This window comes from Panthera tigris, chromosome D1 (genome assembly GCF_018350195.1).
Source record: "Panthera tigris isolate Pti1 chromosome D1, P.tigris_Pti1_mat1.1, whole genome shotgun sequence".
In the NCBI taxonomy this organism is placed as follows: domain Eukaryota; kingdom Metazoa; phylum Chordata; class Mammalia; order Carnivora; family Felidae; genus Panthera; species Panthera tigris.
In genome coordinates, this window is record NC_056669.1 from 23,774,286 (window position 1) to 23,797,744 (window position 23,459).

The 23,459-nt window shown below is 50.7% G+C and overlaps 1 protein-coding gene across 2 annotated transcripts in view; it reads right to left on the minus strand.

The window, feature by feature from the left end:
• Positions 1-16,714, minus strand: part of KIRREL3 (kirre like nephrin family adhesion molecule 3) — a 546,659-nt gene extending 529,945 nt beyond the window's left edge. For both annotated transcript variants that reach the window (XM_042959077.1, XM_042959076.1), the window contains exon 1: positions 16,366-16,714. In XM_042959077.1, the coding sequence (XP_042815011.1) occupies positions 16,366-16,420 (55 nt within the window). In that variant the 5' untranslated portion in view covers positions 16,421-16,714. The remainder of the gene's footprint in view (positions 1-16,365) is intronic.
• Positions 16,715-23,459: the final 6,745 nt, after the last annotated feature.

Genomic DNA, 23,459 nt, shown 5'->3' on the forward strand with positions numbered 1-23,459 from the left:
TGAAGAGCTACACAGGGTGCACTAGACACTCAATAGTACTGACAGGCTGACAGACTGGCTCTTTATGGCAGATGCACCATGGGAAGAGTCATGGCCAATGTGCCCCGTGATTTAAGGCTGCCCTGGGGGAGCGCCCAGGCTACTCCCAGGCACTGGTACCGCCCTTACTATAATGGAGCTGCTATCTTTCCTTTATGATGGCTCCGTTACAAGACAGCCTCAGTCAAGGGCAGTGTGTGTGTGTGTGTGTGTGTGTGTGTGTGTGTGTGTTTCACCAGCCTCTGCACAGAGAACTCTGTGCCTTACCTGGAACCAGCTATTACTATTTCACCAGCACCTCTGTCCGAGCTCCTCAGACATGGCTATCCTGCCTCACGGTGGAGGTACTCAGCCCATCACGCTCCATGGGATGACGCGGGAAATACCCCCGAGGGCCCACTGCACCTGGCACCCTCTAAGAGTAAGTTCCTCAGAGGCAGGAACCCAGGGGGAGACACAGGAGGGGCGGTGGGAGAACCACAGGGCCTGGATTAGGAAGTCCTGGGTTTTCCTCTTACCTTTCACACCTACCACCCGTATGACTTAAAAGAGGCCACTTAACATCACTCGGTCTCGTTTTTCTTATTTTTCAAGGTGAGGGTAAGAGTCGACCCTAATAAATGTGAGAGGGTTTTGGAAAGCATAAAGTGCTATATAGACGCAAGGAGGGATTAAATTATTATCACCTCTTCCCCAAGGATTGCTTTGTGCTCACAGGCATTCTAGTCGCAGAATGCAATAATAATGACAGGTAGAGTGTGTTCTCTGATAAAGCACTTTCACAGCTTGGCAAGTGACATCCCAGGCACAGAAGGTAGAATGATCCAGAACCACTGGTCAAGTGCCGACCACGTGACCAAGTTAGACAGAGGCCCTGCACAGACTGAGGTCAACAGGACCCAGTCCCTGCCTTCCAGAAACTCACAGTCTAGAAGAGAAGGCAGATAAGAAAAAGCCACTTCAATATATTATTACAAGCACTACAAGGGGTTTGCACAGAAGGCTGTGGAAGGAAGAAGAGTGAGCACGTAAGTTGGTTTGTGAGGGGAGAGGTAAGGAAACTTCCTCCAGGAAGGAAAGTGAGAAGATCCTCAGGGTAGAAGGTAGCTGGACCAATACGGCGGAGAGCTGACATCCTTCCAGAGGAAAAAAAGGACGGATGAGCAAGCCAGGACGTGTGAGGGAGCAGAGCATACTCTTGACAGCAGCAGCTCGGTTCGGCTGGAGGGAAGGGTGTGTGTGAGAGAGGAGGAGGAGAGAGGCCAGACATCTGGCCTGAAGATCCTTCTCCTGAAGGTGCTGGGATGGCTGTTCAAGCAAGAGACAACCATCCAAGACAGAGCCCTCTGTGTCCCTGACATCTGGCACACTGGCTCTCTTCATGGCTACACTGATGAATGGAAACTTCCAAACCTTCTTGTGTACAGGGGTGTGCCTTCATGGTCCCCATCTGGATGAGGGAGAGTCAAAGCAGTTGTCCTGAATCCTAGAGTCTTATGGTCTCCACAAGACTAAAATGCCTGTCTTCTACACACATCTCAGCTTGCTCAATCTTTCCACCTGTCTGTCCCTCCTCGCTAGCCTGACAGCCACAGCCAGCTGTGCTCCCCTCCCCCTTCTTCTCTTCTATCACTACGCTCTCCGTCCGGGAATGTGCACAAGTGCACAGCAGCCAGCAGGGAAGTTGAGGGTGTCTTTAAATCTGGCCCTGGTTCCACCTCTCTCTCTCCTCTCCATTGCTGCATTCATCAGCTCCTGCATTTGGTTTCCCATTGGTGATCTGGGCTGAATAAAGAGGCCCAGAGGCCTGGTGATGAGAACATCTTTTTTTATGAATTGAAAAATAAAATGACAGTACACAGCTCGTAGATCCCAGTTCACAATGAAGAGAATAGCAATGTCTGTGGTTGTATTGACCTTGAAGATTTTTAAAAAACAGAACGAGAATTCTCGGGGTGCATTATTATATACATTGCGAATCTCTTCACTGTGCAAAGCAGAAAATCCATCCTTTATGGACATGAGCATCTCTGGTGCACAGCGTCGACCTAAAATAAACATTCTAGTGTGCAGGTGGGAGAAAATCTATGGTGGCTCTTAACCACATTCTTGCCTGTCAGCACAGATGATCACGTTGCCCTCCTGGGCTCTCCCCAGGTGGGACAAGGCAGCAAGTCACGTGGAGAGGACTGACCCACATTCTTCTCCGTCGTGAGGAAAGCAGTGACGTCAGTGACAGACTGGCAAAGCCATCATGCTCCAAACTGTATGTGCTGGCCTTACCTCTTGTTTGACGTGGACCCGTGGTGGTTCCCGAGTCCATTCTCACTGTATATGTCATCCTATGATAACGTGACATCAAAATTCTTCGAGGCAGCTCCCATGAGTCACCTTACCTCCTCTGGTTAAATAGGAGCACTTGTACAGCCCAAGTGAATATAAACAATATTCACAGGGAGGGGAGGCCCAGGTGGGGTGGGGCGGGCAGGGTGGAGCCGGGATGCAGGTGATTTCTGTACCGGAAACGCCCCTTCCAGATACTGGTTTTCTTTCTCTGGACAAGTCTCTACTAAGCAGCTGTTTTCAAGCATCTCAATGATTATTGAGAGGGAGGTTGTGACCTCCATGCCCCATGCACTTGGTGCCACGTGAGCGTTGAAATACTCTGAATACTGATTCCATGAAAAGGGGCAAACTGGCCTGGTACAAAGGGCATTCCTACTTTCACAGGAAAATTTTCTTTTTTTCAGTTCATATGGTTGCAACCGTCCTTAGGAATGATACAAGCATCCCTGCCCTGACTGTGCGAACATTTAAGGCAGACGACGTAACATAAAAAGAAGATAATTTTACTGAAAACATGCAGCAGTACATATATTTTCACTTTCCTTGGCAAGAATTCGGTGGTATGGCTCTTAGAAAATAAATAACTGCTGATGATGAGAGGGAAACGCAGATTTCCTTTTTTTTTTTTAATTTTTTAATGTTTATTTATTTATTTTAGAAAGAGTAAAAGGAAGAGCGAGAGAGCAGGAGAAGGGACAGAGAGAGAGGGAGACGGAGAATCCCAAGCAGGCTCCGCTCTGTCAGTGAGAAGCCCAATGCGGGGCTCGAACTCACCAACAGTGAGATCATGACCTGAGCCGAAATTAAGAGTCAGACGCTCAACCAGCTGAGCCACGCAGGCCGTCCCAAGATTACCTCATATTATTAGCAGAAAAACAGGGGAGGGAAATAGTAAGGTTTTCCGGATGGTATTTGAGTCTGGTCAGCTCAGCATTTAGTTGTTTTTACTACAAAGTATGGACTTGTATCTGTGAATAGCTCTGCCCTGGTTCGATGAAGAGAAAACCCAAAGCAAAGCTCATGGCCGGAGCAAGGGGCATCCACGTGGAACTGGAGCCCTGGTAACAGCTGACAATGCACTGCCGATGTGATCCGTGTGTCCCACTGAAACGCTCAGACTGTGGCATGAAAAGAAGAAATGTTATGTCTTGCACGCAGCGATCTGCCTCACATTCCTCCTCTGTATTCCTCTGACTCAGTCTTAAAGGGGCTTTGAAAACGTAAAGGAACTTTTGTGTTTTGCTAGTTTATCTTAAGCGTCTATCTTAAACTAATACTATGATCTCGAGCATGGCCTAGGTGGATGCGTGCCATCTCGGAAATGATTGCTGACATCAGGTAAGATGTACCTGCCGGAACCAAAGTGCGGAGAATTGAGCCTGAACGGCATTCAGACCCTCTGACGTTCCAGGAGTCTTTTCTATTTCTCCCCAACGACCATTATTAATCATTTCAGAACCATGTGGTGTCCTGACATTTTTATGATCCTGGACTTGACAGAAAGAAGGGTTTTGATGTCCTGGAATGCCTTTTCATGCAGAGTAGCTCCACTCTGAGGCACAGAACTAACACCAGGCGAACCTCTCCTTAAGCAGAATGGGATTTAATCTTTCTTTCTTTCTTTCTTTTAAAGCCACTGGAAGAAAGTTAGGTGATGATGCGCTCTTGTTAAGAAATCAGCATTTGGCTTTCCAAATGTTCAGCTAAACTGGAGCCGGGTTGTGAAAGTAAGAACAGCTGCCAGCCACGGAGCAGAGCTTCTCAAATTCTTACTCAGCTTCTGTCCTGGGGGAGAGCTCTCCTTTCACTTGGACCAACTCTTCTTTCCAAGCCCTGCAAGTTATGAAGGCGGGGGACCTTTGGCCGGGCCAGGGGTTCTGCAGCATACCGCCAAGTCACATGGCTGCGCAGGTACCGGTGCGAAGGGGATTCCTCCCGAAGAGATGGGCGGGGCGGGGGGGGGGATTCGGGGTGCACATACCAGTGTCTGAATGGCCGTCTTATCACTCGCCAGTAGGGAGAGGCAAGGTTACGGAACGTGTGGGCAAGTTAAGGCATCTAAACCTCATAATCTAATCTAATCGAAGCCTCGGGAATCTAATCCCTGCTTTACCGGGGTGCTAGGAGGATGATACAGGAAAATGCATGCAAAGCTTAGCAAACTTAGCTCTAGGTCTCAATGACGCCTCCCCATGGCTCGCTCCAAGGCAGCAACCACGAGGCGTTAGTAACGGAGAGAAGAGACACGCTCCGAGGCCGGCATCTGGAGCCCATTACACATTTTGATTCTTTCCTATTCTCACCATTTCCCCTCTCCCCCATTCAGCTTTCCATTGAGGGATCCCATAGTCCTAATAAAGGTCATGTTTATGAAAGTAGAAAAGGGAGCAGTTGGCCAGACATAAGCAGAGCCAACAGCACGTACCCCATTGGTATAACATCTTTTTCTACGGGGAGGGGAACCATCTCCACGACTTTCAGCAAATTCTCAGAGTATACGGTTCTAGTTTTCCTCGCTGACCCGTGCAGTTTGAAATCAGGTTTTGCCAACTCTGGGCAAAAAGTTTTCTTCTCTGATGTGAGATGCTCGAGTCGTCACCTGCCATGACTACACCGATAACATGGACAGAGCGATCCTACCTTCTCACCAACCCCACTGCACACGCCCTCCCCACCCCACCCGGCTCCCAGGAAGACAGACAGTGTGACAGCATGGACAGACTGGGCCTGTGGCAAGTCTCCTTGCTAGTGAGAAAGCTGAATCAGGTGCAGAAGGCCGCTTGGGTTTAAGCAAACATCATCTAAAATCCTACCAGCAACCAAACTTGATAGCTACCAAACAAGCAGCATAAACGGCCAGTCTACCAGCCACTTGAGCCACACAGAGACCAGGAGTGAGCTGCTCCAGGGATGGCCTCACCCTCACCCCGTGCCCCACATACACAGACTCCAGGGTCTGACACACATCCTCCTTGGCAATCCTCAAAAGGTGAAAAAGGCAAGCTGCTACCCCCCCGCAAGGGTGGCCCCCGCTTCCAGTGCCTGCCATCAGGACCTCGCTACCAGCCTGGTAATTTGCACTCTGAAACAAACAGCCACTGCCCAGGGAGGTGCGTTTTAATGGTGTCTGTTTCTGTCCGGGGGATGGAAACAGAGTAGCACCTCTTCAGCCTGCCGGGAGATCAGGAACAATGAGGAAGAATTTTCGCAACTGGTTGTTTTGCCTTTTTCAGCAGGAGAGGGGAGCTGCGGGCAGAAATATTGGCTCCGGGGTCATTCAAGGGGCAGACACCTGGAGAGAGGGGCAGTGGGCCCAGGCTGGGGGCTGGGGGCAGGGGGGAAACGGAGCTCCTGGCTGCCAGCCGCCCCAGGAGGGGAATGATGCATTCATCACCCACAGGAGGGACACCAGCATAGGGAAACACCTGCCACGGGGAAATGGACAGCTAGCTGAGGTCCTCTGCTCCCTCTCTTTGCAGCTCCTTCTCGTCCCTGGGCATTTTTAATTGTACCCACCTACCTTTTTTTTTTTCAGACATTCCCCTTAAGCACTCTGCCCTCACATCCATCAGAAACAGGCAGGAAGGACCCGAGCTTCCCAGGAGAGCTGCTGCCATCCGGAAGGCTTGCTCTTTCCCTCCGTGCCTTTTCCCTGCCCCAGCCCCACCCGTGGTGGGCAAAGGAGGGCCAGGCACCCTGACTAGAGAGCCTGGCTCTTTCTGCTACTAAGGGCCTCCCTGGGCCTCAGCTCAGCTCACTCCTGGGCTTTGTAAGCGCTGCTGCTGCCACCATCAGGCGGATGGAGGAACCGCAGCTCTTTTTATGTTCCCAAACCTTCCCGGGATTTTAGGTCCCCAAACCTCCCACCAGCTCCTGCCTGATGGGGACCCAAGGGAAGAACAGGCCCAGACCGTGGCCCCTCACACAGGTGCAGAAGGGACCGTGGCCCCTCACACGGCCTTTTCTCTGTAAGAAAAAGGCTTCAGAGGCCAGCTCCCTGCTGAAATGGGACTCCCTGTGAATGTGGGGTAGCATCCTTCAGCCAGGTGTGGAAGAGTCCTAGAGTATGGAGGGTAAAGCCACTGGGAGGTTAACTGGCAACCTCTCTGTCACAAGGGGCAGGCAGGGAGGGCGGCAGTCGCTTCTCCTGTGGTACCTGGGATGGGTCTCCAGGAAAAAGCTCTACGTTTCTGTCCCCTGGTTGCCTGCATGATGAGCCAACCTGGCCCCAGTGTCACTCTGAAGCTGTCATAGCTCCCAGCATCGCCAAGGGTGACAGGTGGACTGTCACACTGCACCAGAGCCGAGTCACCTGTGACACTTGCAGGTGACTGACAGAAATGGGAACTGACATGCATTAAAGAACAGAAGGACAGGGCTGGGTTTTTCGCTGAAACTGAGGAGTGGGTGGCTTGCCAGAGGATGTTTCTCTTGGCAGCGTCCCTGGTGACCCAGTGGGCATTCAAGGCCTTACTCGGAGAGGAACAACTTCCCACTCCGAATAGTGGGGATCCTTCCTCTGCCCTCCTGTGGGGGCCTGTCAGCCCCTGCACGTGTGATGTCAGAAACACGGCTTTCTCTTCCTTTTACTGTTTCTCACCATTCAGTCCAATATTTCAACATTTATTCAGAGTCTCCTATGTGCCGAATAGCATGCCTAGCATCCACATCAGTGGATGGACAAAAGAAATGGATATTTTAATCACCCAATTCAGAGAATAAAAGTTCCTCACTGCCATTGCCTTGTGTGTGTGTGTGTGTGTGTGTGTGTGTGTGTGTGTGTTAAAACAGCTCCAAAAGGGGGCGCCTGGGTGGCTCAGTCAGTTAAGCACCCGACTTCGGCTCAGGTCATGATCTCACGGTCCGTGAGTTCGAGTCCCGCGTCGGGCTCTGTGCTGACAGCTCAGAGCCTGGAGCCTGTTTCGGATTCTGTGTCTCCCTCTCTCTCTGACCCTCCCCCGTTCATGCTCTGTCTCTCTCTTGTCTCAAAAATAAATAAAAATTTAAAAAAAAATTAAAAAAAAAAAACAGCTCCAAAAGGAACTACCCAAGCAACATCTCCTTGACTGCTATTCAACCCAAGAGGCTGGCCTCTTATTCCCCTGGGGAAACCTTGTGCCCTCAAGGTAAAAGCTGAATGCCAGAAGATGAAAGAACCCACTCAGAAAGAGTCGGGAATCAAAAGACAGAGCTGCAGGGCTAGGTCGTGGTTCGAAGGTCAGCTCCCTGATTGTCACGGGAAATCCCTGAAATCCTTCTCTATGCCTCCACATGGAGGATTCCCACAAGTTGGAGGACCTGTTCCGTCTTGTGCCACAGCCTAGAACCTTCTACGCAATTTTCAGCGTGGGTGACGTGGAGCAGCTTAAGCCTCCCTGCATCTTGAGAAGCGCCAGGGCAGGCGAAAAAGGGAACCAGAGGAGAGTGACTCTGGTCAAGGGACACGACCTTTCAGAGGGCAGGACAGTGATGACAGCTGCCTCTCATGCTATAAGCAGTGCTTGTGAATAGCACTCTACAGCTTGTGAAGCTCGGTATCAACCCTCCTCCTCCTCATCCTCATGCAAACATTCTTATTACCACCACCACCACCACCATCCAAAAGGATGTGCCTGGCACGGGCAAGAAAATGTGCCGGACAGAGCCATCTGTAACACGTCATCTATCTTCTAGGAATTCATTAGCCCAAATCAATAGGCTGTGGCTAATAGATAAGATTCAGGGAATCTTTGGGTGGGGGGGGGGGATCTGGATGACATCTATTCTAACTCTTTGGTCCACTGCTTGGGAAGGGACTCTTCAAGTCTTGGTGGCCGGAATTCTACTCTTAGAATGCTTTCAGCAATGGGAGACTATTCAATGGGCTGGCCTGAGACACTAGAGTTAAATAGCAACTGTCTGAGAAACGTCACTGCCTATTTTCTTGCAAAACAATGCAGGTTTTGCTTCGCCATCGAGCTTGTTCTTAGTCCCCGCTCACTCCTGATGAGAGCAGGCTCAAACATGGAACACATGAGAGTATCTGATGACGTTCTTTACTCTTGAAAGAAAGGTTACTTGGTGGTAGAGACCTGTAAACATCCCTAACGTCTTCTGGGTAGAATCACTTAGCCTGTAACCTTGTTTTCCCCAAAGACAGCACAGCTTCTCTTCAGAAAAGCAAAGAAATCATCAGCAAAAGGTCTCTAGGCATTTCCCCCTTATCTCATTCTTGTTCTTGTCTCCCTACCTGGTTTACCATTCGTCCTCAATGCGGGGCTGGCATGGGGAAATCCCATTCCTCGGTGCCTACACCATCTAACAATCCAGTGTGTCCCCAGCCATCCCAGCTTCCATCCCAGCTTTCTTTCTTTCCACATTCTGTATCTAACGCACTGTTCCTAAGTGTGTGTTTACCCAACCTTCTTCTCTGTCTTCCTCCGGAATGGAGACCAACAGTTAAGGTCGGTTCGTCCATACTTACCCTCTTGCTCACTTTTTTCCACCCTTTTGGAGGCTGGCTATGGAGGAAAAGGAACTGGAAAGAGTGAGTATTTTTCCATTCAAGTCCCATATAAGAAACATGGGATACCAAGAAAAATAAATCACATGTGGATGCTTCCCCCTTTTTTGTCCATAGGACCCAAGGCGTAGAGAGGAGTACAGACCCAGAGATAACTAACAATGTTTCTAAAGGCAGATTTAATCCTGATGGCCCATCATCAAACATTCAGCATGGTATTTTTGACAAGCTGACCCTCTCCTTCCCAAGCTTCTTACTACCCTCAGCGCACTCACATTCCAGCCACCCACACTACCCATTGCTTCCGAATATATGACATTCTATCCTGCTTTCTTTCTTTTGCATACACTCTAAGCCACAGCCTGAAATACTCTTCTCTCCCCCCAACCCCCCCGCCGGGAGGGCTCCCAGACATCCTCTGAAATCGATACAGCCTTTCCTGATGCCCTCGGCCATTTCGGCCGCTCTCAGAATACTCCTGACAACTCTGAGCCCATCTGTGACCGTGGGTCAAAGTGTCTGCTCCCTGACCCGACTGACCCCACTGGGGCAGAAATACTGTCTGAGGGGTCTTTGAATCAAAAGTCCCTGGCACAGTGCCCACCGCACAGTAGGCCCACGATGCGCGCTGGCCGAGTGGTCAAGGGCTGAGCTTTGGTGTCATAGCGAGCTATCTGATCACAAAGGACGGACTGAGAGAAGGTGGTTCTCTGAGACACCAGGCGACATGGAGCCCCTGGGGATAAAGTGTGGAAAGACGAATGCGAGGCTTGGCGGTCACTGTTGCAAGTCGGTGTCAGATCTCAAACTCCTGTCTTCTAGGCATCGGTTAGAAAGACACTGAACTTGCAATAACTGTCCAGGGAACACAGACCAAGTAAGAAGACCATCTTGATAATTCAGCCTGATAATCACGCATCTTTTTTATACTGACAATCCAGCCATGGCAGGATTGGTTTCAGTTTTTTGGTTTCAGTTTTCAAAAAAACAGCCTCAGGTAAAATCTCTCTCACTCTGCCCAGGAGGAAACCAACCCCAGGTGGAAGATTACAGGGGGGATCTCACCTCCCCTTTCAGGAAAAGGCAAAGGGCGGATCTGCTCTAAGTTCTGGACATCGCTACACTTTAGCAATGAGTGGTTGCTAGTGGTCCGTCTAGGGTGGGGTCACAGATGGGAGGAATCTGGAGAGGGCATGAGAAGACTTTTAGACTGTGGGGCGGGATGGGGGAGGGGAACCTCCCCGGGGCATGCCCGAGGAACCCGGATCTGGCTACTCCCTTGCCTTTATTTCCAGGAAGGAGATGGGGGAGTGTGAACTCTCCCTTCCAAGCCCCAGCAAGGACTGCAACAGAGTAATTCCGCAGGGAGCACGATTCATCCATGCTGGCCGCTATTTCCATGGGTTTGCCTTGTTACGAGCATACCCAAGAAAAGCTGACATTTATTTAATCCTGGTAGTGGTGTTGACTGTGTACTCACCGAAACATTGTATGCTTGCGGAAGACATTTGTTTCCAAGCAGCTTATGCTAAATTGCAGTGATATAAAGGAAACACTTATCCAATATTGACATTTACTGACTTCTAGAAATGTACAGCCAGAGTACTCATTTTTAAAGTCAGGAGAAGAGAAAAGAGGAAAAGCACAATGTTTGATCCCTAGCTCCTTCAGTGGCTCAGGAGCAAGAAGTTAATTCACGCTCACGTTAAATATGGTGGTGGAGATCCTTACTCTAGGGCAACAGTGTGGGTTCTGAGAGCATGTGGAATGTTGAAGCCCTTCTATGCTGAATTCCCAAGCTCTGGCAGAAAGCAGGACACGACATTCTTTGCATGAATGTGGGAGAAGTATTCCAATGATCTATAAGGTATCTATATTCTTTTTTTTTTTTAAGTTTATTTATTTTTGAGAGGGAGAGAGAGAGAGAGTAGGGGAGGGGCAGAAAGAGAGGGAGACACAGAATCTGAAGCAGACTCCAGGCTCTGAGCTCTGAGCACAGAACCCAACGCGAGGCTCAAACTCACAAACCAGGAGATCATGACCTGAGCTGATGTCAGAGGCGTAACCGACTGAGCCACCCAGGCGCCCCTAGGTATCTGTATTACTGGATGTGCACACCTAACTGTAGTTTCTGGTTTTCCCTAGGGAAAAGAAAGTGACATCAGGGACAGCAGTGTGCCTCAATGTAGAGGGCTGTCTGGATCACTCCCCTCGCTGGGAATGAAAACCCTCTCTATATGGAAAACAGGGTGAAGTTCGTACATTCCAGCACGGGATACTGCCTCACTCCCTGTGGACAGCAGTGACGAGGACGTGAAACCCAAGGGGAACAGACAACGCCTGGAGCTGGAGCCCCTACCAGCCCCGGCACCATGAACACTGGGGTGTCCACTGACCTACGGAAAGGCTGGAGCCCCAATCGCTGTGCTGCAAAAACCACCATGAGATCAGGATTATTGGAGTGGTTAAGAGTCCAGCCAGCTCATGATCTTTAGAAGCTTCCCCACTGCTGAATTAGAGCGTCCCTGCTCCCAGGCACAGGGCCTCACTCTTTCTAGGTTGACCCCTATTAAAAATGCCTGCCCTGGTGTTTCACCTACAAGTTCAGGGTTTTAGAAGGATAAGGCCTGTGGCCCGCGATGATGCCCGCGCCTATGTACCTCCCTCCCCACCCCTGGTTTACAGGAGACCCTAAAGTGAAATGCTGTTGCCCCCCAACCCAGCCCACTCCTCTAGGCAGGCAATTTTCTTCTCCTTGTTCATGTTTCCAAAACAGTTTATCTTTTTATCTCCTTGGAAGAAAAGTACTCTGCAAATCAAAGGTATCATTAGTATTGTTATTATTTTGCTATTGAAATCTCTTGAATTCACTCTGGATTATTCATGTGCTTTTCTGGGTCTGCAATATAATGCCGCCTAAGTCACCCCCACTGGGCTGAACAAAAAAGAAAAATTGCATCTTCAGGCCTAATCCCCTGCTCCACCCCATCTCCTGCTGGCCCTGGCTCCCACCCACACAGGCACACCAGGGAGAGCGGCTCCTTGGTCCCATGCCTAGCTGGCTGCTGCCATGTTCCAAGGAAGATCCTTCTTTGTAACCCAAGAGGGAGGCCCCACTCCATACCCTGTAAGTGCAGGGTGAAGGCTCTGACCCCACCCGCACCCCTCTTCCCCTGGAGAGTTTCTCTTCCTTCCTCAATAGGTCCGGCTGGCAACAGAAAGCTCCCTGCTGGGCTTTCACAGAGACCACCCCCATGCCCAAGAGACGAGTCCCAGCTGCCCTCACCCAGAAGCTCTGTTAAAGAAGTGGTCCCGCACCCTTGGCAGTTGGGCATTGACCTTCTAGGACAAAAGAAGCTATTCTTCCTCCTCTAGACAAGACGTCATATCACTTAGGGTGCCAACGGGGGGAGGAGCATCGTGCTTGCTACTTGCCTCATCTTTTGTTATATGACGGCTCTGGGCAAGGGGAAATGTCTGCTAAGTTGTTCACTCCCAGTTTCTTGTTCCAGTACCTTCTCAGCCTGTACCCCCTATGATCCCTCCATTCTTTCGGCTGCCTCTGATGTGCTCAGGCTATCTTCTGGTGCCCCTCCCCGTTCCCAAGGGCGTTTCTTGCAAGTTAAGGCCTCCTTCTTCTCCATGCTTCCTGCCATCCCCTGTGGCTTCCCTCATCTTAGCCGGCTGTCTCCACTCACAAGCTATGCGCCCCGGGTCTGGTTCAGGCTCTCCTATTCCCTTCGAGAGTCATGTCACCATGAACCTCCCTGCTCCTCTGGTAGACATCTGACAGCTCTTTTGGTGATTCCTGCCAGCAAGTCAGGAGGGCAAGTCACTTAGAGTCTTCCCAATGGGGAGGTGACACCCCAGATTAATCCTCAACTCAGGGACGTCATGGACAGGTAAAGGCGAGTTTTCATTTCCACCCCAACACGTTCAGAGCAGCACAGCACACATGTCAACCCAACAAGAGGTCTGGGCTCTCCAGAGTTAGAACCCTCAGACCCACCAAGTAATTAGGCCGGACCAGACTCCGTGGGAGCGCCAGGCGAAAAGGTCAGCGAGCAGGGAGGAGAACAAGTTTCCAAACAGCATCTGGGTTCAAGCCACCACCTTTGTGTCCCTGCCCCTTCCCCAGACCGTCTCGGCGTTGAGATGGGCTGGAAGGCAGGGATCTTGAGTCCTGCTAGAACACTAGTCCTCCGTAGCTACTTAAGAGGTGGATGTGCAGGCTGGATGGGGTGGCTCATGAAGATGAAGGAGGGCACAGAGGGAAATCGTTGTGGGCCAACTTAAATGATAACGGGAAAAAAATACAGCAAGTTCTAACTTTATGGATGACAAGAGAATCGATTCTTTTTCACCCAGGGGCAGAACATGCCTCGTCTCTGCAGGAGGCAAATTGTGCTGTGACATTATCCCTCTCTGTACAAAGCACGCGGCCCTGACAGCTGATGGAAGAGGCAACCCCAGCAAGAGAGAAACCCACACGCAGCACAGACTGGCAGCTCTCCATTTCTCTGTGGGGGAAGCCAGGCCCACGGACGTTGGCTGGGGCGGAAATGGAGGGATGCCATTTGGCCTTTTACTGCCACCTTAGGAAAGAGAAATGAATATTTAATCTCCATCTACACGAAAAGCCCAAACTTTAAAAGAAGAGGGGATACAGCGTGACACTGACATCAGTTATACTTGAATTTCAGTCTCTAAAGGGTTACGGAGAAAAGTAAAGGTGAACCAGGAATGGACAACTTAGAAGAGAGGGACTCTAGGAGTCTTTCCTTATATGTTTTGGCATCAAAGTCTTCAGAGCACTGTTGGGCGCTCTCCCTCACTGTGCAAACGAAGGCGACGGGAACAGGAAGCACCAGAATTGTGTTTCCAGAAACTCTAACATGACACATAGGCTCCCAGGGTGAGAGGTGCTGGGAAGCAGATGGAGGTGTCACCAGAGTGCCAGAGAAAGACCTAAAAAGAACCCTGGACGTTTGTTTTCTCTGAGGTGGGGGGGGGGGGGCATTCCCGAGTCTCTGCACTTTTGCTCCGAAAGTAGCCGAGGAGGAGGAAGGGTGGGTCAGATGGGTGGCTCAGCGGGGGGCACGCGAGGCAGGGTGCAACTTCCATGAGGGGGATGTCCGCGGATGTCACCTACGGCCTGTGGGCTAGTCCCGTCACGACCTCTTGGAAGTGGACATGCTCTGGCTAATAACTTGGTAAATACATGGCACTCTGGAGGTGGGCACAGGATGTGAACTAATCGTGTATGTGCAGAGGGTCAAACAGAATCCCCTGGGGGGGGGGTTCACGATACTCGCAACAGCATCCACATTAAAACACATGTCTACCGATCAAGTCAGAAGGTATATCACAAAAGTCCACAAAAATTGTCCCACTTGGCCCTTAATTCCTGTCATTAGAGGCTGTCTATTCACAAAATGTACAGGGTCCGAGGAGGGGGTATTCTGACCAGCTACGTTCACTTTGTCTCATTGTCTGTCTTTCGGCCCGTTCTGGAGCCCCGTGTGTAGGTAGGACATCTATCATTTGGGAGGGTGGCCAGTGCTGACCAAGCTCAGAACGCTCAGGAATAAGAAACCAGGCACTGCACGATGCTGTGGTTTCTTCCTAGTGCTCTCAGGGCTAAGGGTAGATGAAACACAGCATTTAACCTCCATAGGTAAATATTTAAAGATTCATACGAGACAGAGAAGAAATAGCTCGGTGCTGAGAAAAGGATAAGAAAAGCTGAAGATGCACACACTGCGATGCTTCAGACAGCCAAAGAGGCACTTAGATACCAAAGGCTTCTTATGCCAATCTAGAGGGGAATCAGAGCTCAAGCTTTCTAACAACGCGTGGACTGATTAAGACGTGCACTAGTCCTGTGAACATGGGTGGAGGGGTCTGGTGGGCTCCTCCTTTTAGGGATTCTCCATGCAACTTCCTGAGTAAATTGGTAAGAGGCAAAAAGGAGAACAGGAGTGTGTGTGTGTGTGTGTGTGTGCGCGCGCGCGCCCATAAGCAAGCACAGGGGCATCCAAGAAAGAGGGTAATCTCACAAAATGGTAATAGAACCCAAACTGTTTCTGTACCAGTGTTCTGAGATAGTTCGTATTCATTCAGCCTGAAAACTCTCGGGAAGGCAATTTATCTTCCTGCTGCTGTAGGGAGCCCTGGTGAGATGCACACAACCATATGAATACATGAGTGTGTGCGCCTGTGTCTGTGTATACACATTATAATTACATACAGGGGTGGGCGTATACATACTGTTACGTGGAAAGGCCCCTCAGGGGTAATGAGGATGGCCATAAGCAAAGTTTGACAGGGGGCGAATCTGCAGTGACCACAAATACCAGTGCAAGAAAGCAGAGGAAGGAGGCGTGGGTCTTTGCTTACATGTGGCTTCTCCCTGACAGGGAGAGAGAAGGAGACATACTGTTTGCTCGCAAAGCCAGCCACCCATGGCGGAGCTCTGCTTTCTTGAAAACTTTTACCCTTCATTTAATCAACAGATGGACGTGCTCTGTTGTGGATTTCTCTGAGAGAGTCCTGTCCCTCTCAGAGCCGTGCTGGCTGGCACAAATGTTGCCTCAGATGGCAGAGGCAGCGTTGGCATTCCAAAAGAGTGGGAAGGAGCCGGTTTACTTATCCCCTTCACACTCAATTCCACAGGTGACTTTTGATGCCTTTGGCTAAGTAGGCATTGGCAATCCCTCCCCAGAGTGCCCTCCCCTCCCTTCAGCACCGCCTGGCCCGAGGCTCCCAGAGGCAGGGAGCCAGCCCGGAGGTAGCAAAGTTCTTTGCAGAAAAGTCCACCAGCTTCTCTGCCCCTGCTAGGCTGCAGAAAGGAAACAATCAGCACCAGGGGCGAAATATCACTTGAGACCCTGAATCCAGGGCTGTGTAGGATTCAGAATTCAGCCTTATTCAGAGGACCCGATGAGATTCAACGAAAACGCTTTACAAGCTTTTCCCAACCGCTGCAAATTACCCCCACGGTGCATTCGGTAATCTGCAGCCGCACACAGTGGCTTTGGAATACACTCAGGCAAGTCAGACCGTATTGGAGCTGAAATATCCACCTTGCACAAAGCCCTCCTTCCCTACCCTCTCCTTCTCCAACCTGAGTCTGGAGGAGACGCGGTGCCCAGAAGTTCAGAGCGGCATCGCCACACAGCCACCGCCTAATTAACATACCGGGAGCATAAAGAACTCATTTGCATCGGAGAGTTTGGGCTGGATGTTGACAAGTGAGAGGAGAGAGTCACCCCTCCCACCCCCTGCCTTCCAAAGGAAAATAAACAGTACCATTTTGTTGCATTTGCGAAGGCAAAGGAGCAAGGCCAGCGCATCTCGGACGCGTCCCTCGGTTCGAGTTTCCGAAGCCTGCCCCCCATTCCTGCCCTCAGCCTCCCGCGCCCTGACAACAACCCAGCCGACTTTCTTTGCAACTCCGGCCGCGCGGGGGGTCCTACCTTGACTGAACAGGAAGAAGCACACGAAGAGCAGATCGAGCTGGAAAGGTTTCATTCCTTAGCGAAGCGAGGGGAAGCCGGCGGGGCAACTTGGGTTTGCAGTTAGTTTCTCTTCCCGGGCGGCTCGCCGTGCTCAGCCTCCGCCGCGGTCCTCCCGGGTTCGCGCCAACCATCTGTCTGTCCGCGCGTCCGTGCGTCCGTGCCTCCGCGCGCGCGGCCCCCGGCTCTCCCTGGGCCTCCGGGTCTCCGCAGCCTGCCGAGGCCAGTGGCCGGCTCCTAGCCGCCGCGGGAAGCCGGGATCGTCAGCGACGTCCCCGCTCGGAGCAGATCCATTCTGTGGCTCTCGCCAGCCCGGGCTCACGGCTTCCTCCGGCGGGCTCCTCCCACCGCGAGCTCGCGGGCGGGCGGGCGAGGGAGCCAGTGACGAGTGACAGAAGGGCTCCTTTCACTGAAGCTGGGGCGGGGGGAGAGGGAGGGGAAACAGGTCATAATTAAAGAGGAAACACTTGGAGAAAGGAGATCTATGCGAAGCGGAGGCCGGAGGGGGGAGGCTCTGTTCTTTCTCGCCTTCTCTCCCCACCCCCCCACCCCCACCCCCGCATTTAGGGGGAAATTCAGCTTTTGTCACCGTTATTGACCAAAAGGCATCTTGAACAGGGAGCAGGCTGTGACTTTTTGTCCACACCACATAATGTTGTTCAACGGGAGTGAAGTTAAGCATGACTATATGCATGCACACGCATTAAAATATGCATGCCCTGCCTTTTGCACAGGGGACTGGGAACCGGCTGAAAGGGAAAAGGGAAGCCACGAGGGTTGGAGGGTGGGGGGGGGGGAATGCATCTTTCCCCAGGAAGGACTTGGCCAGTGTGTGCAACGGGAGTCTCCGGAGTTGGGGAAGAGATAAGCACGTTCTGCATTTTTTGGAGACTTTCCTAGGAGGGGGAGGTAGGTAATAAAACCTGAACGTGCAAACCTTAGTTTGCTTTGCACTACTCCTGCAAAACAAAAGGAAGGAACGAGAGGGAAATCAAGCAGGTATGTGACACATGCCCATTTATTATTATTATCATCACCGTGGTTTGTGCATTTCCTAAAAAGGAGACGGGAGCCCGTCTTGGCATTTGCAGCCTCTCCTCTAATAAGCACTCCATCACTCCGAGAGTGTCTTTTCTCCAAGAGGTGCTGTGAATCCTGTTGCGAAGGAGAGGCCAAGGTCATAGGCAACTGCCTCCCAAGAACCTTCAGGTCTTTTTTACCTGCGGTGAAACCTACACTCAAATCAAATTCCATGTCCTGGGTGATAACAAAGTGAATTTACCTAGGCCTATTTTCTTGGTGGACATTTAGATATACCTGGGGTACACGGGCACCGAGGGAAATAAAACCTCGGGCACAGACCATGCCTTCAAGAGCTCACGGGTATAGTGTGGAAGCAGAGGATGTAAAGAAGATACAAACTATAAGGATGCTTACAACCAAGTCTAATATGCAGCATTACATGGAAGAAGGCAGGGGGGGGGGTTGTAAAGAGTAAGGAGAGAAAAATGAAAGATGTTCTCTTGATGTGTGCCTTTCAGTATAAAACCAAGCATTACTTTCTTCAGTCTCTGGACCTTGGGGAGGCCTTCTGGGAAACTCTTAGCCTTCCTTCCATCAGTGTTACATACTTGGGGGATTTTGCTGACTTCAAGGCACATTCCAACTCCAAGTTTCCATATGGATGTTAACTTTAAAAATGTATCCCTTGGTATTGGTGAACAAGAGGAATAGGGCCCCAAGAGAAAGTATGTGCTGGTAGGAGCTTACATCTGGTAGTTGACATCAAAGATCTACAAATTAGTAGGTGTCTGCTTTGTTGACTTTTCTATTCTTAACTTAATAGTTTATTTAACTGCATCCCTTAGAGGCTGTTAAACATATCAAAGGGAAATTTGTAAGCAAGCTTTGGGGGAAAAAAAAAAGAAATGCTGAGCAACAGAAACTCAGAGGTCCCCAAAGAGGCACCCTAACAGCTAAATTAGCAAACAAGGTACGGAAACAAAGTGTCAGCACAGCCTTAGCGCGCCAACCTGATGACAGGCCACGCAGTGAAACAGAACAAGCAAACCTAGCACATAAACAAGATGAATGATAATTCTAAACAACCTGTGCCAGACAACATGTTAAGAGGGAGCACATGGCATGAGCTTTCCATGAAATCTACTGGGTGCGGGGAGAAATGTTAAGGTGTGGGCACCATTCCTAAGGCAAGCCTTGCAGTGAGTAAGACGGATAACATTAGAATGTAGATTGTACCTCACAAAGCAACGTTGGGTGTTTTAACTAACATTTATCCCTTAAGCTGCTGCTTCATGTTGACTGTTAATTCCTAAGTGGCTTGGGGCCCAGATTTGCTTAATTCGGCCCCCAGGGAAATATTGCAAAGCCGGGGTCAGGAAGCTAGCAAACTGTGCAGTACATGAAAATCAGGCTCACACACACACACACACACACACACACACACACTCACGCTCAGCCTTGGACAAGAGACGGATGGTAGGAATCTGAGGTTGGAAGGACCTTGTTTCGCTCTCCCACTGGTCCCTGAGACTGGCCTCGTGACCCTCAAACTGGCTCTGATCTCCCTGGCCAGCTGGGCCTGTTCCCTTCTCCGCCTACCACCCCCCCACCCCCTTCTCCCCGCAGCCTCCGGTCTCGGGCAGAAAGGGCGGCGGGGGGGGGGGGGGGGGGAAAGCTTGGATTAAGTGGTGAGCTGCCTGCCTCTAAAACGACCGGGAGGCGTTTCAAGCCTGAGTGCCGGAAAAACCACGGCAATCTTCTGCAGCCACCACGTGGGGCAGCGAGAACGACAGCGGTACCTGCAGGACCCACAGCCGGCCGGGCTCTGGCGCCAGCCTCGACGGCGGCCCGGCCATCTCCGCCCGGCGGGTCCTTGGCCTCACCTCCTCCGGGGGTTCGGTTAACCTCCTGGCGCTGCAAGGTGCCTGCGCGCAGTTCGCGGGCGAGGCGGGTGGCGGGAGGCGGGAGGCGCGGACGGCTCCACCTGATGGAGAAGAGTGGAGAGTCTTAGACCTCGGCGTGCGCTGCGTGGTGCGGCGAGGCGAGGCGAGGCGAGGGGAGGGGAGGAGAGGAGAGGGGAGGGACATGGAGGGGAGCGAAAGAGGAAGACCGCCTCCCCACCCCCATCCCACCGTGGGAGCCTGCGCGTCCAGAGCCCGGGACGGGAGGCGCTGGGGCTCTGGGCACGGCCCGTGGACGTGACAGCCCTAAAGAGACAGCAGAAAACCAACACTTGGAAAACTGCCCGAATTCTTGTTCTGTGCACATGCCGGCTCCAGGTCTCTGATGCGCCCACAGCGCAAGCCGCGGTCCCTCACCAGCAGGTGGCATCCTCTCCAGCATTTCTTGTCCTGGACCGTAGCCCAGGAGGCCGAGTTCATCAGTCCCCAGCCCCCTTCTCCAGGGCCTTCAGTGCCCAGTCCTGTGTCCTTTGAACCACCCGGCTCTGGCGTGCGTTACATACGCGGAGGCCGGAGCCCACAGAGAATAGGGCTGGCTCCAAATTCTGCTGCTCGCTGGCCAAGAAGCTTCAGAAGGGCCAAATCTCCGCAGGACTGCTTCCAAGCCCTGCTCTCCTGGCAGCAAGCGTGCCCCTAGAGTTTTCTGAGGTCTGGGACAAAGACACCAGGCGGGAGGGGTCCAGGTGCAGCGCTGTGGGGATACTGCCTCTCAATACCCTGAGCGGCCGAGTTCCCACAGACCATGCAGACCCTAGCTCATCGTTACTTTCCAGTGACTGTTCCTTGATGTTAGTGCGATGTCTGGAATATTTATTACTTCCTCCATTTGTGCAAAGGCCTGTTTGGGTACTTAATAACGACGTGTGGAATGAATACATGAATTCCTGTTCTTGGAAAGTTTGTCCTCCAATTGGGGAAAACTAAACACATGGGGAAATAATAGGAAACATCTCATTGGCTCTTTAATAAGATAGAAATTGCCCTGGAGGTTGTCTGTCAGGCTGGATCCTTTCTGGATGAGTCTGTCTAGGCCCACTTGCCTGAGGCAGTACAGGAAACTGCCCAGCTGAGATGTAGCCCAGAGCCCCAACCTTTGGTCCTGTGTTTGCACTGCCCTGCCCTCGGGGCTCCCCTGCACTGCTCCTGATGGCCGGACACCCTCTCCCTGTCTTCTTGTGTTCCCAAGGGGTCACCACCCTGGATAAAGAGAGGAAGAGGGAGAGGCTGTTTTATGAGACAGGCAGTCATCACGAGTGGAGCATTTCCTGTTTAATGCCTCTTCACAATATTTGTTGCACAGATACATTATAAACCACATTTCCTTTTGTTTTTCATATATCCTGCCAGTGTTGGCTAATACCCTCTTGTCCAGGGATTTAAACACATCTTGAACAGGCCCCTCCGGGGAGTTTAGGGTAATCTGACTCTCTGTCCCAGGTAAGTCAATAAGGCTCAAAGCCACATACACCTCCAGAGACCGAATGGTCTTCAGGGGTCCTCCCTGGGAGGCAGCCTGTCTGGCCTGGACAGTCACAACCTTCTAGCTGATTTCTTTTTCATTGTCTGAGCCAAACTTCTTGATCATATCTACGGAGGTGAATTATAAGACTGTGAGCTGTGTTTCCGTGCTGAGTCCGTAGTACAGAAGGGCCCCAAAGACCAGGTTTCCAGCTGCCAGGAGCATCTCTCAAAGGGCAGGATGAGTCTGTCCCCCTGATTCACCTAAGACCAAGCTTAAGTGAGGGGATCAGGGTGAGTCTATTGACCTGGGCTCTGGCCGGGACACCCCAAACTTTTGTAGCTCCTTAATGAACTGGGACGTGTCTTTCTTCATCTGTGAAAATGACTGGTTTGGGACAGTGACTCTCCAGGATCCCTCCCAGTCCTGAAACTCTGGTGCCTATCCTCCAGAGGTTACACCGCTCAGCCTGGAGAGATTTGGAGCCCCTTCCGCAGGGCTCCGCATGTCAGGGCAGGTGATTGTGAGTGACTGATGGGAAAACAAGTTGGGCAGCCCTGGAATCTGCATAGCCCCCTCCACTCTCACTGGTCACAGTTTTTCCCCAAGCTGTTCCATGCTCCTACTCTGAATGCTCTCCCATCTTTCCCCAACCTGCTCAACTTATGGCTTCCCTCCTCCGCTTATTTTCCCCGGAACCATGCCTGGATCCTGAGATCCAGAACAGCTTTCTTGAGCATACATTCTATAACTGCATTGAGGCAGACCTTTTATTAAAGCAAGGGAATGCTCATACTGGGGTGGCTAGCTCCAGAGACTCCCTTGAAAGGCAATAAGGACCACGGCACCTTGTATGTTCACTCCATGTTAATATGAATCATCCTTGCCAGGAAAATGTGTCTGCTTGTGAATCTTCCTCGTGATCAGAGGCAGGGCTTCCTCGGTTCACAAGGGTGTACCAGCTCTCGCCCTGGTGGGTGGTAGGCACTCAGCACATAATGTTGAATGAATGGTAAAGTTTTACCCCGTGCCCCACATCCCATTTCCTGTTTTCGGAATCCAATTTAACTTCTTCTTCGCTGTGTTATTAAACCATTGTCAAACATCTGGCATGTGCCTGCCACTGCTCTGGCTGTATTTTATGGGGATGGGTAATGAATTGAGCCTATATATAGTTTGCAAAATGTGGAACACACTTTAAGATGCATAGCACTATAGAAATGAAAGATATTTTTATCTCTCCAGCATCATTCTGCACAAGGAGACAATTCTCTGGCAGCCCTGTTTAAGAACAATAGACCTGGTTAGCCTTGACACACTCATGCATGCAGGGCACTGGGTATTCAATTCACATGGGAGAAGCATTCTCTCTCTCAGCAAAGGCCTGGAGAGGATAATTTACAGGGAAGAAAAGATATGAGAAACGTTATGAAAGGAGGTGACAGATCCCTCATGCCTTGTCTCAGCGTTGGCCGAGTGCATAGGCCAGGACCTCTGTCCAGACTCTGGGGAAGGCACCGAAGACGAGTCTCAGCATCCCTCTTCAGGGCTTGCAACAAGGCTTGTGTCATTTCAGAATACGCCATGTGCTTTTTGTGTACAGGAATAGGCTAATTGTGGAAATATGGGAAGACAAAGTGAAATTCCAGTTTATGACTCATTGGTGATATTCAAAGTCTTTGAAATTATACTGTGTTTATTCTTTTTCTCCATTATTCTTTTTCATAACCACCCCCCCCCCCCCGACACAAACACTGATGTGATATATTAGTGAACCTTCACAGCATCCCAGGGAACAGCTGTACCTCCCTCGAAACCTCTTATAGCTTCCTTCCTAGGTGACAAGTTTAACTTTTGCTTATTGTGTGTGGTATTTTTCCTTCCTTCTGTGTTTTCTCCCTTTATCTCTGCCTCCCTCCCTTCTTTTCTTCCTTCCTTCTATCTATGTAAAAAAATCTATCAATAGATAGATATAAGAATTATACATCCATCTTTATAAAGTTATATAAGTTCATGTATGTTCAAACTTTACACACACACACACACACACACACACACACACACACCCCTTTTCTATTTAAATGCAGCAATGGACCTCCTACCCAATATTCTGAGCTCAGGAGCCCTAGACCCAATTTTCTTCATCTCTGTCTGAAACCCCAGCCTCCTCAATTCATTGCCCAGTCTCACCCACTGTTGTACCACATGAGTCCGTTTGAAACTCAGTTCTGCGATATCTTCCCCTGCTTAAAAATGTGGGTGTTCCCTATGATAGAATATAAACTTTCTGTCATGTTATATACATGGGTTTGTCAAGCAAACATGCCTTTTCTGCCTCATCGCCAGCCCCCTCCTTCACAACCCACCCTTAAAGCCAAATTACTCTTCATGGGTTAGAGACACTTTTCCTTTTCCAGACCTTTCTCATACTATTTCCTCTCCTGGCACGATTTTCCTCCTTCACTCGCTCTTTTGCCTATGAACAGGTGCCCATTGCTCAAGAACCAGCCGGGCTATCATTCCATGAGAACCTTGCTTCCCTCTTCCTCCCTTCAGTCAAAAAAAATGAACAGCTTATTCATCTAAGTTACCACAGCATTTATGAGCTTTTA